General features: G+C 31.9%; 1 protein-coding gene across 8 annotated transcripts in view; it reads right to left on the bottom strand.

Moving 5' to 3' along the window:
- Positions 1 to 12,065, bottom strand: part of THOC2 (THO complex subunit 2) — an 83,517-nt gene that overhangs the window by 31,236 nt on the left and 40,216 nt on the right. For all 8 annotated transcript variants that reach the window (XM_074277478.1, XM_074277479.1, XM_074277482.1 and 5 more), the window contains exons 16-20: positions 10,974 to 11,058; positions 9,656 to 9,749; positions 5,378 to 5,458; positions 4,738 to 4,834; positions 1,020 to 1,137 (exon numbers count right to left, since the gene is read on the bottom strand). In XM_074277478.1, coding sequence (XP_074133579.1) covers positions 1,020 to 1,137; positions 4,738 to 4,834; positions 5,378 to 5,458; positions 9,656 to 9,749; positions 10,974 to 11,058 — 475 coding nt within the window. The remainder of the gene's footprint in view (positions 1 to 1,019; positions 1,138 to 4,737; positions 4,835 to 5,377; positions 5,459 to 9,655; positions 9,750 to 10,973; positions 11,059 to 12,065) is intronic.

Raw genomic sequence — 12,065 nt, 5'->3', positions numbered from 1 at the left:
TATTGAGGAAAAACTAAATGGATAAAAAAGGCCTATTGTTCAGACAATGACATGTAATTAGACGGCCAGTTCAACGAATACATTAAGTATTTCTAGCCCACCTCCCCCACCCAACTGCCCTATAAGTGTATGTATGTAGATACAGATATACATATATATATATATATATATATATATATATATACACATACATATACACACATGCAGACATAGACATACATATAGCTGAGACATACACTACAGATGAACAATGAGTTGGATTCAAAATTGAATAGGAAGAAAAGAGCGAGTTTTACTACATTTAGGAAATTGTGCGGTGCTTTTCAACAATGTTCAGCACACTAAGACTCATCTCTTTTTTAACCCAACTTTCTCCTGGCAATACTGATAGAATTGGTTATAGATTTGTGGATCACCACAATCTCCAAAAACCAAAGGATGAGTCACCTTACATGATGTAGATGACCCAAAGTAAAATGGATGGATGCATGGTGGATTTGAGCTAATTGCAGCATAACTTAAAGAGAAGGGACATAAGATTTCATCAAGAAAATGTATTAGCATAAAAAGAGATATGTCAATTAGGTGGCGAAACTGAAGGATGAACAAACAACAGAATTGTACTGGTATTGATGATAAGTGTTTTGGAAGGATGATGGTGGTGGTGTTTTCAGAAGACCTATAGGAAGCCTCCAGCACAGCAACTAGATTACCTGTGCAGGACCTATGGGAAAAAAGACAACGCTTGCAAAGGAGTCACGAATGATCTGTGCTCATCCTGGGAGTATCCATATCTATGAGATAATAAATTTAGTGGTTGAAGTAATACATTAACGAAGTATAATGCAGAAACCACAGAGTACCTTTCTGAAAATAAAACATAACTTTAAAATATGAACAAATCTAATAAATGCTACCTTTTAGAATCTGGTACTTAATTCATTCAAAAATTTAATCATTTATCTTATGCTATAAGAGTAAAACAAACTACATTGACCTTACACAACTAGGATACTCACCTCAGCTTTAAGTTGTTCCCCACCAGTCATGGCCTCTAATTGCTCCATTGTTATTTCTTCAGTAATTTCAATTCCTGCCATTTTTTGTACAACCTCTTTCAAAATAAGTAGGTCAAAGCTATTCAAAAGGAAAATAAGAAATATATTGATGGCAGAAACTTAAAATACAGAAGCAGCAGTATGTTTTAATTTTGTAATAACATGATTCAAATAAAACATACATTTTATTGTAGAAAGAAAAGGGAACTAGATCTGGGAGTCCTCTGACATAGCGAAAACCTCTTTTCACAATGTTGATCTGTACTCATTCAATAATTATTTTAGCAAACTATACCTAGAACATTAACAGGTTAAAAAGTCTATTCCAAGGTCAGAGACAGGATTTGAATCCTGGTTTTCCTAACTCAAGAATCCAACTCTCTATTCACAACAATGAACTTCCTCTTCATTATATGTTTATGAAAATACTACTAGAAATGTTGTTAAATATGTATTTTTTCTAAAAAATTATGTTAATAGTAGTAACACATTTTAAAAATCAAAATTTAAGAAAGATAAAAAACATTTCTTAAAAATAAAATTCTAAATATTTAAAGAACATACACAGTAAATAGAACGAATAAAAATCTCAAACTAAATCCCTAAAATTCCCATGATGGCATTTAAACAATGCTCACAGATGGCTTCCTAAAGCAATGAGTTAATATTCAAGCCAAAGGGGGGGAAAAAAAAGTAGAAACAAAATTTTATTCCAATTCTTTTCTCCCCAATGCCAACACTTACATATTTTAATTCTGAAATATTGACTTTAAAGAATTTCCTTTCAAGCACAGTTTTAACCTTAGAAATAAAATTTTATAGCTTTTAAGACCAGCCTTTGTATATAAGGACAATGACTGTCTTTTCAGAGGTGGGATGGATGAGAAATCTTACATAAAGGACACTAGCAAGTTAAATTATGGGTGCAATTTTTCAAGTTTATTAGAAAGTATTTGTACAGTAGTGAAAAGTTGCTTTTCTTTTAATGATTTTGTAATTTAAAAAAAAAAAAAAAGGTCTATTTGAGGAAAAAAGTAAACATCCAAAGAATTTAGTATATGCCAAAAATCAAAGAGAAACTTAGCCTAATCAAATACTTATTAAGTACCTATTAGTACTAAGCAGCATGCTAGATACTAAAGATACAGATAGAATCAATAACATATTTATTACTCATCTATTAATTTGCAGGGAAAGCACATATTCTATAGGCAAAAGCCCAGAATATTCTGTGGATCAAATGATTCAGAAAACAATAAAAGGGAAAAAGTATAATAGGAAAAGCTAGGAGTAATCAAGAAGATAGCATAATTGCAATTATTTTAGGGGCCTATATAACTAAGTTTTCTAATTTTTTCTTTAAAACGTAAGCACTTATCAGTTACAAAGTATATCTGGAAAACTAGCATCAGATGGCATCCTTATAGAATGTAAATATAATAATACTTCCTTGACTGTGGCATAAGTAATTGGTATAAGTATAAAAAAAAATAAAAATTTCAAAATATAAGCCATCTATTGTCTAAAAATTACAATTCTCAAGTTTAGAACCATTTCAGTAAAAAGGCATAAGCACCTCCTCCTCCAAAATGTAATTGTTACCAATCACAAATGAGTAATATTTAAAAGATTAGAGTACTCTCACACTTGGTGGTATTTGGGAATAATAACTAAAAGTACATTATAATAGCCTCTACAGGTTGTTTGATGTCTTGAGGAAGGAGGGAGAAAAAATTTGGAACACAAAATCTTAAGGAAAAGAATGTTGAAAAATTATCTTTATATTTTTTTGGAAAAATAAAACACTATTAAGAAAAAAATAGAGTACAATGTGATCTATCATAACAGTATATGTATAAACTGCAACAAAATTACTCTTAAAGGACTCAAAAGCTTAGCAGTTAATAAGTTACTAATGTACAAATAATGTCTATCTATAACCTCACAGCCATCAGATTGGACAAATTGACAAAAAGTGGAGGAACTATTGGTGGAATTGCAAATTGGAACAGCCAATCTTGAAAACAGTTTGGAACTAGCTTTCTAAAGTAAACAATGCATACTCTACCCCAAAAATGTCAAAGAAAGATGAAATGGCATCACATATACAAAAATAATTATCGCACCTCTTTGTGAGATGGGCAGGAAGGGGGGGGGGGGGAATGAAAACTGAGGGAGTACACATCAATTAGGCAATGGCTGAAGAGGTTATGGCATATGCATGTGATGGAATGTTACTGTGCTATAAGAAATAATGAAGGGCATGGTTTCAGAGAAGTATATGAAGAATTCTAAAAGTAGCGCACAGTAATGTGAACAGAACCAGGAGAATAGCAATATTCCAAAGATGGGCAACTCTGAAAGACTTAAAAACTATACAACACAATAATCAACTCTGGGCTTCCAAAGGACTCAAACATGCAACCCTGCCTCCTGAGAGAGTATTCAGAGTACCCCCCCCCTTCCCGGACATGATCAATGAGGAAATTTGTTTTATTCGACTATACATATTTTGAACAGGTTTTGTTTTTCTTACTTTAATGGGGGGTTGGAGAGATCTGAAAACTATAAATTTGAAATATGCATAACTTCATTAGAGTTCAATAGGAACATGTCAGAAGCCATCTAGTCCAGCACTCAACTTAAAACAGACAAAATTAAGGCCAAGCAAGGATAAAGAATTTATTTATATTTACACAAAGCATCGTGTAGAGACTTAAGAAACTTCATTTTATAATAGGACTAGAATGAGGAAGTGATTTACCCAATGTCACAAAAGGAGTAAGTTATAGTAGGACTAGGATTCAAAGCCAGACCCTCAAGATCCTAATGCAGTATTGTTTCCACTAAATTACACTATCTTCATTGAGTGGTCACTAATTACAAGATATATTTTAATGGAATATTATTTGTTTACATTTCTCTACATATATTATCAACACAAAAGCACAGATACTAAACTTAAATATGAAAGGGCACAAAACACACCATAATAAAATTTATGACTTATAATTAAATTTACTTATTATTCTACATTGTGGGTTTGTTTTTTAAAATGCCAAAGACATTTCCAATATCATTCCTACTTCCAAAAAAGCTCTTCTCATCAAAAATAAAAATAGTTAAATAGTACTCTACCAGGCACCAGATTATATTTTTCCCAAAAAAGGTAAAGAAAATGTCTTAGAGACTTAATTTGGGTCCAAAAGGTTTGAACCTTCAACAAATCCCTGTCTACTCCAATCTAAAACTTAAAATTTGAGGAGTCACTTCACTGTCTAGCATACTACAATGAAACGTGGAGGGCAATGGGAACCATATCAAACTGAATCAATATCCATCCTGAATATACTTAACATAACCTTATAAATTTCTTTTGCTAAATGTCAGATGGTCTGTGAGAGTCTCATTTTGTACCAATCATAATCCTGAACCCATTAGTCCAATAGACACAACTACCACTTCTAATTTGACACCTATATCTTCCCATTTCTCTACAAAGAGAAAGGAGATATATCTCATCATTGGTCCTCTAGACCCAATATTAATCACAGCTTTTAATGCAAGATCAGTTGCCTTTTAATATTTATTGTTTTCCTAATTCTTTTATTTAAAGTTACTCATTATAACAGAGTTCTAAACAGCTTTAAAAGGAATGATCAAAAAATTTTATACATACCTTTTTCCAGCTTTTAATTGATTTGCCACATACTGAAGTAGACCAGCAAGTTCAATTGGATATTTACGAAAAACTGCACCACAAAAACTAGCTAAGCCTAGGTATGAATTGACATGAAATGTAATTAAAAGGAGTTCATGATATAGCACATTACTGTCTCCAATTAAATTTACCCACCCCAAAAAAAAAAGTTGCTGATTTTATCATAGTATTTATTAATAATTTATTTTTATATTATAATGTATATATAATTACTAATAACAATTTATTAGAATATTTTATAATGGACAATTATTCACCTCCAGTCAGTAGTTTGAAAACCTTAACCATAAAATAAAATAATACATCTTTATTAAGTACCCACTGTGTTCTAGACAACATAAAGGCACTTTAAAAACATTACCTCATTTGATTCTCACAACAACCCTGAGAGCTAAGGGCTTTTATTATCCTCATTTTACAGTTGAGGAAACCTAGGAAAACAGAAGTTAAATAACTTGCCCAGGGTTACACAGGAAACATCTGATGCGGAATTTGAACTCAGACTTTCCTGATATCCAGGGCCAGAGCTCTAATCCATTGTGCCATGGAGGTAGGCACTCATTTCTGTATTAAAATACGTCAGACAGACAATACTCACTTTGAAGCCAGCTTGAGATAGTTGTATCATCATGTTTCATTCTTTCTTTCTCTGGATTAGCCAAAGCTTCAATGATGCAATCTCGCAGTATATTAAGGTCAACGTCAGAATTTTTTCTCTTTAGGAAAACCTAACATACTCTATTTTTTTTTAAATTCTAGAAATTATTTGGTTTTTTAACTACAGTAAACAATTGTGAAAACACATTTATTCTTACTCCCTTGTCCATACTGTTAGCAGATGAGATATATACCTAATCACACAAAGACAAAAAGGGTGGCTGATAAAATATATTTTTTTTTCTTCTTCCTATGAAACAAAACCCCATCGAAGCATAGGATAGAATAATGAAGGGAAAGACTATTTCTCTCTTTACTCACAAAAAGGAAAGAAAGCTGATAACTGGAAGTCAAGAATCTGGATTCAAATCTTTTCTCTGATACTGTGTGACTTTAGACAGATTATTTCACCTTTTTGCACCATCAAAAATATCAGTTCAAAAAGTGACAATGGTTTACTTACACAAAACATAAGTAGTTTTGCTTAATTTTAAAGCTATAATAGTTGACATCTGTACAGCACTTTAAAGTCTGTTTATATTACTGTTACAGAAATTTGAAGCGAAAAGGAGAACAACCACTAACGCATACAAAGAATAATATAGTTTACTTAGAAAATCCAAGTCAATCAAGAGATACTTAAGACAGTTGTGAAAGCGTGAGCTGTGCCAGAATAATAAAAATGACAATTCAATCTAAGTTGCTTCAATTTTAATGCTATAACCAATAGGATACTTTGCAAGGAATACAAAAACTGCTAGGAAAAATGGACAGTAGTCTAACAGAAATCAGGTTTGAACCAACAATTCAGATCATATACCAAAGTAATTAGTTTATGAATAAATCATTATATTTTTTAAAGGTCACATCATAAACAAAGGGAACAAGAATTAGAATATTAAATTAAATTTTGACCAAATACAATTTACATTTCTATACAAATAAAATCAGTTAAAAATACAAGAAAGTCTTTGTAGCAAATTTCTCTAATAAAGGTCTAAAAAATAAGTCATTCTAAGATAGTAAGAAAAGATAATGACAAATGTTTGAGGGAATGTAGGAAAACTGGCATACTAATACATTGCTGGAGTTGTGAACTGATCCCAACTATTCTGGAGAAAAATTTGAAACCATGCCCAAAGAGTTATCAACCCATGCCTAATTTTTGGTCCTACTGGGCCTGTATCCCTAAGACATCATAAAAAAAGGAAAAGAAGGCACACGTGCAAAAATTTTTGTGGTGGCAAGAAACTGGAGTCTGAGTGGATGCTCATCACTTGGAGAATGGCTGAATAAAAGTTATGGTATATAAATGTTATGGAATATCATTGTTCTATACAAAACAATCAGGAAGATGATTTGATGATTTCAGAAAGGCCTGAAAAGCCTTCCATGAACTGATGCAAAGTGAAGTGAGTAGAACCAAGAGAACAATGTACACAAGATTATGCTGTTCAAAAATGAGTCAATTTCTTTTTTTTTTTTAATTATTAGAGCTTTTTATTTATAAGATATATGCATGGGTAATTTTACAACACTGACAATTGCCGAGCCTTTTGTTCCAATGTTTCCCCTCCTTCCCCTCTTCCCCCTACCCCAGATGGCAGGTTAACCAATACATGTTACATATGTTAAAGTATAAATTAAATACAATATATGTATACATGTCCAAACAGTTATTTTGCTGTACAAAAAGAATCAGACTTTGAAAGCGTGTACAATTAGCCTGTGAAGGAAGTCCAAAGTGCAGGCAGACAAAAATAGGGGTACTGGGAATTCTATGTAGTGGTTCATAGTCATTTCCCAGAGTTCTTTCACTGGGCATAACTGGTTCAGTTCATTACTGTTCTATTGGAACTGATTTGGTTCATCTCATTGTTGAAGAGAGCCATGTCCATCAGAATTGATCATCATATAGTATTGTTGTTGAAGTATATAATGATCTCCTGGTCCTGCACATTTCACTCAGCATCAATTCATGTAAGTCTCTGCAGGCCTTTCTGAAATCATTCTGTTGGCCAGTTCTTACAGAACAATAATATTCCATAATATTCATATACCACAATTTATTCAGCCATTGTCCAATTGATAGGCATCCACTTAGTTTCCAATTTTTAGCCACTACAAAGAGGGCTGCAACAAACATTTTGGCACATACAGGTCCCTTTCCCTTCTTTAAGATCTCTTTGGGATATAAGCCCAGTAGTAACACTGCTGGATCAAAGGGTATGCACAGTTTGATAACTCTTTGAGCATAGTTCCAAATCATTCTCCAGAATGGCTGGATGTATTCACAATTCCACCAACAATGTATCAGTGTCCCGAACGAGTCAATTTCAAGGCAATTCCATTAGACTTGGGATGGAAAGAGCTATCCGCATCCAAAAAGAGGACTGCGGAGACTTACCGTTTTTCCCCTCATTTTTTTGATCTGACTTTTCATGGAGCACAATAAATGTGGAAATATATATAGAAGAATTGCACATGTTTAAAAAATAAATATTGGATTACTTGCTGTTTAGGGGAGTAGATGGGGAAAGAGGGAGAAAAATTTGTAACATTTTGCAAGGGTGAGTTATTATTTAAAAAAAAAATAAAATAAAAGCCATTCCCCAACTGATAAATAATCAAAAGATAAGGAAGCTATCTAGAGCCACTAAAGAATGTTCCAAATCACTAATAATTAAATAACAATTATAGCAACTCTTGGGTTCAAACTTATATCCATGAGATTATCAAAGTTGATCAAAAGAAAGGAAATGACAGATGTCATAAAAGTTGCAGGAAAAGGATCATATTAATGCACTGGTAGTGAAATTGTGAATTGGTCCAGCCAATCTGGGAAGTAATCTGGATATATACTAAAGCACTAAGCACTAAATCATACATATACTTTGATCCACTATTAGACAGATACCATAAAGAAATCAGAGAAAGAAAATCTATACATTGGAAAAAACTTATAACAGCTCATTTTATGGGGGCAACATAGTAGAAACTAGAGTTATCCACCAATAATGGCATGGCTGAACATACTGTGGAATATATATATAAAATGGAATACAGTTATACATTTCACATTATAACTTTCCCCATCGTGGTTGGTTATATCAACCATAATAAGAAATTAAATGGGAACTTTGGGGAAGTTTGGCAGAAGCCACAGACAACATCAAAAGCTAACAGACAGATACAGAGCCGATGACCAAATACTTAACCCAAATTTTACAATAAGATACTGTAAATACTCCATAAAAGAAAAGGAAAAAAGTCAAACTTTTTTGGTACAAAAGGAAGGCCAAAAAATTTGAAGACACTGCCTCCCTAAATCCCTGGGTTGTAGAAGAGTACTATTTTTGTTATAATGATGAAACGAATGATGAAAGGAATAGTTTCAGAGGAATCTGACAAAACTCAAATGAACTGATACAAAATGAATTAAGCAAACCACAAAAACAATTTACACCATAACAACACTATAAAACTAACTTTAAAGACAGAAGGACTGTGATCAATGTAATGACCATATTTCTAGAAGACCAGTGAAGGTAAAGGATTAAACATGCAGAATGAGACACATATTTCTGGATATAGCCAATATAGAAATTTTGTTTTGCTTGACAACATATGTTGGGACATTTTTAGTTTAGGAGAGAAGGGGGAGGGCGTGAGAGATAAAAAAAATAAACTGAAAAGATTTTGTTCTTATTTTTATTTTTAGAAAAAAAAACACATTCTCTTTACCCACCTGAAGTGCCAGCTTTAAAATAAATTACTACTTTAATGCCGGTAATAACAGTTTATAATAATAGTTAATATTTACATAGTACTTAGTATGTGCCAAGCACAAAGTGCTTTATAAATACAATCATTTGGTCCTCACCACAACCTTGTGAGGAAGGGTGCTGTTATTTTTACAGATGAAAAAATATGCAAAAAATTAGGCAAACAGAATAACTTGACCATTGTCACACAGTATCTGAGGCTACATTTGAACTCAGATCTTCCTAATTCCAGGTACAGGACTCTATACACAGTACCACCTACCTGCCCAACAAGAAAAAATTATCACCTAACAAAGGCTAACCAAAGACTCTCTTTAAACATATGTTAGGTTTTCCCGTGTATATGTCTAAAACCACTTATTTCTATAAACTACATTTTTCACGCATTGTTTTTGTATGTCAGATCGCCACATTTACTTTATGAAAGAGGATACAGGCCAACACGTCATAGTTCAATGAAGTGAGGTATTTCAATGAATCAACTACTGGTGTTATTAAATTATCATACTTCTGTATTTGTGATAAAATCTGAAAGAAAAAGAATAGATGCAAACTTAGAATTTAGAATGCTGTAAGACCTGGTTAATTAATAACTAAGATATACCAGTGGATAAGTGATTAAATAGCTATGAAATTAACACTTTTTTTAAAGAGCCTGTCAAAGTTTAGAATTCCATCTTAGTTGATTTAATACCAAACTGAATCTGTAGCATCTGTTTAGGATATTTTTTGGTAAATCATTAAAAATCTGGTTTTTAATTAAGAAATGAATTTTAAAGATAGAAATTTTAAAAACCTATCTTGTACCACCTACATTCAATGAGCTATGAGGAAAAAGCTACTTTGTACCCTTAAACTATTATAGAAAGAGCTATTTGCATGATAATAGTGTGAATAAGCAACAGGGTAGCATCTCATATGAAACATTATAACGAATTGATGCTACATTTGGATAACAGTGCTAGCACATAGTAGACATATGATAAATCCTTTTTCACTGATTAATCCAATTTATGAAAACTTTCAGAATTATTTTCAATAATTCCATTATAAAAATAAAAGAATCAAGAATTATATTTACAGTAGTACTAGTACATATTACTAAAGAATCTGACCAATTATATTTCTATACAATGTAATAGAAATGAAACTATTATACCTAGTCTCATCACAAATATTTCTGATAAAGCTACAATTTTAATTTATACAATAATGATAATATTATATGTAAATAAAAAAAATGTTGAAAGACTAAGTCTAATTTATGCAATAACTAATTATAATTTCAAAGGATTCATAATAAAAATGCTATCCCTACAGATAAGAGAGTTGATAGACTTGGAGTAAAATCTGATGCAAATTTTGGGATTTTTTGGGAGTAATTTGTTTTGTTTGATGACATGTTTGATGACATGATGCCTTCTCAATAAAGGAGAGGGAAGTAGAAGGGAAAAACAATAGAAATAAAAATAAAATTGAAATTTTTAAAGTTACTATTAAAATTAACCAATAATAACAATATGTAATAAGGGTACAAAGCACTTTATATATTATCTCTTTTGATACCATAATGATGACCTATAGGGAAGAGGAATTAAGGAATTTCTAAGATTATACCAAATCTTAAACATCATCTAAGGTGTTTATTTAAGATGAAGATATTTATTTAACCTTATCTAAGATTTTTTTAAAAGAGATATAAAAATGCACTATTGAATTATTTTTTACAATAATTTGCAGCTTAATACATACGTAATCAAACAAAATGGTTGGATTGCTGTGGCTCAATTTCCCAATTTGTCTTCCAGAAGGCTTCACGTTTTCCTTTGTCAATCGCCTGATGGATGAGGGAAAAAGGGGAAGGGACCATTTTAACTAAAATATCTCTCCCACTATAAAATTCAACACACACAATTTTTACCAAAACAGATAAAGTAACTACATGTAAATGACTACCCTGAATTGTTTTCTTAACAGCATTCATAAAATCAACTGTATTAAGTATAATCCAAAAAGATATTTAAGATATGAATGTCAGAAATTAAGATAAAATCAAACGTTTTGTTGTTGATTCATTTTTCAGTCATGTCCAACTCTTTTTGATCCCATTTGAGGCTTTTTTTGTTTTGTTTTGTTTTTGGTAAAGAAAACAGAGGGGTTTACCATTTCCTTCTCCTAGGGTCACAGAGACAGTACCTCAGGTCTTTTTCCTGACTCCAAACCTGCTATATTTACTATGCCATCTAACTGTACCCAAAACCTTTTAAAAAGTAAGATGAAAAACCTCTTGAAAATCTTAGACCTCTGACAAGAAAAATTTCACTACACCTTTCAATTAGTTAAATAAAATTAAAAAAAAAAAAAAAAAAAAAAATCTTCAAAATAAAAGCAGACAGAAAAATTCCCTACATGAGTACTTTCAGTCTCCAATAATAGTTTACTAGACCGGGTAAAAAACTCATTTTAAGCAACTTTAAATGCTCTTACTATCTCAGTTATCTTTGTACTCTCTATAATTTGATTTTGTTCTGTCCTTTCCAGGAAAAGATCATTCATCTTGGCAGAGAAAACAAGCAAAATAAAAAGGGAGTAGTTCTGCCTCCTATAATCTATCATTCCATCCATGCTAAGCAACTCTTCTATTGTTTAAGAGGTTTTAGAAGTCCCACCTCCTGCAAGAAGCCTTTCCCAATCTTTTTTAATGCTAGTCTCTTCCCTGAGATTGCCTCTAATTCATCCTGTCTATAACTTTGTACACTGAAGTTTCCATATTCTCTTCCCCATTAGACCATGAGTTGCTTTTCTGAATATCCCTTTTGCTTAGCACAGTACCTGGCACTTAGT

The sequence above is a fragment of the Sminthopsis crassicaudata genome, chromosome X (assembly GCF_048593235.1).
Source record: "Sminthopsis crassicaudata isolate SCR6 chromosome X, ASM4859323v1, whole genome shotgun sequence".
Taxonomy (NCBI): Eukaryota; Metazoa; Chordata; class Mammalia; order Dasyuromorphia; family Dasyuridae; genus Sminthopsis; species Sminthopsis crassicaudata.
The sequence above is the reverse complement of the archived record's forward strand: the minus strand, read 5'-3'. Positions and strand labels throughout refer to the sequence as shown.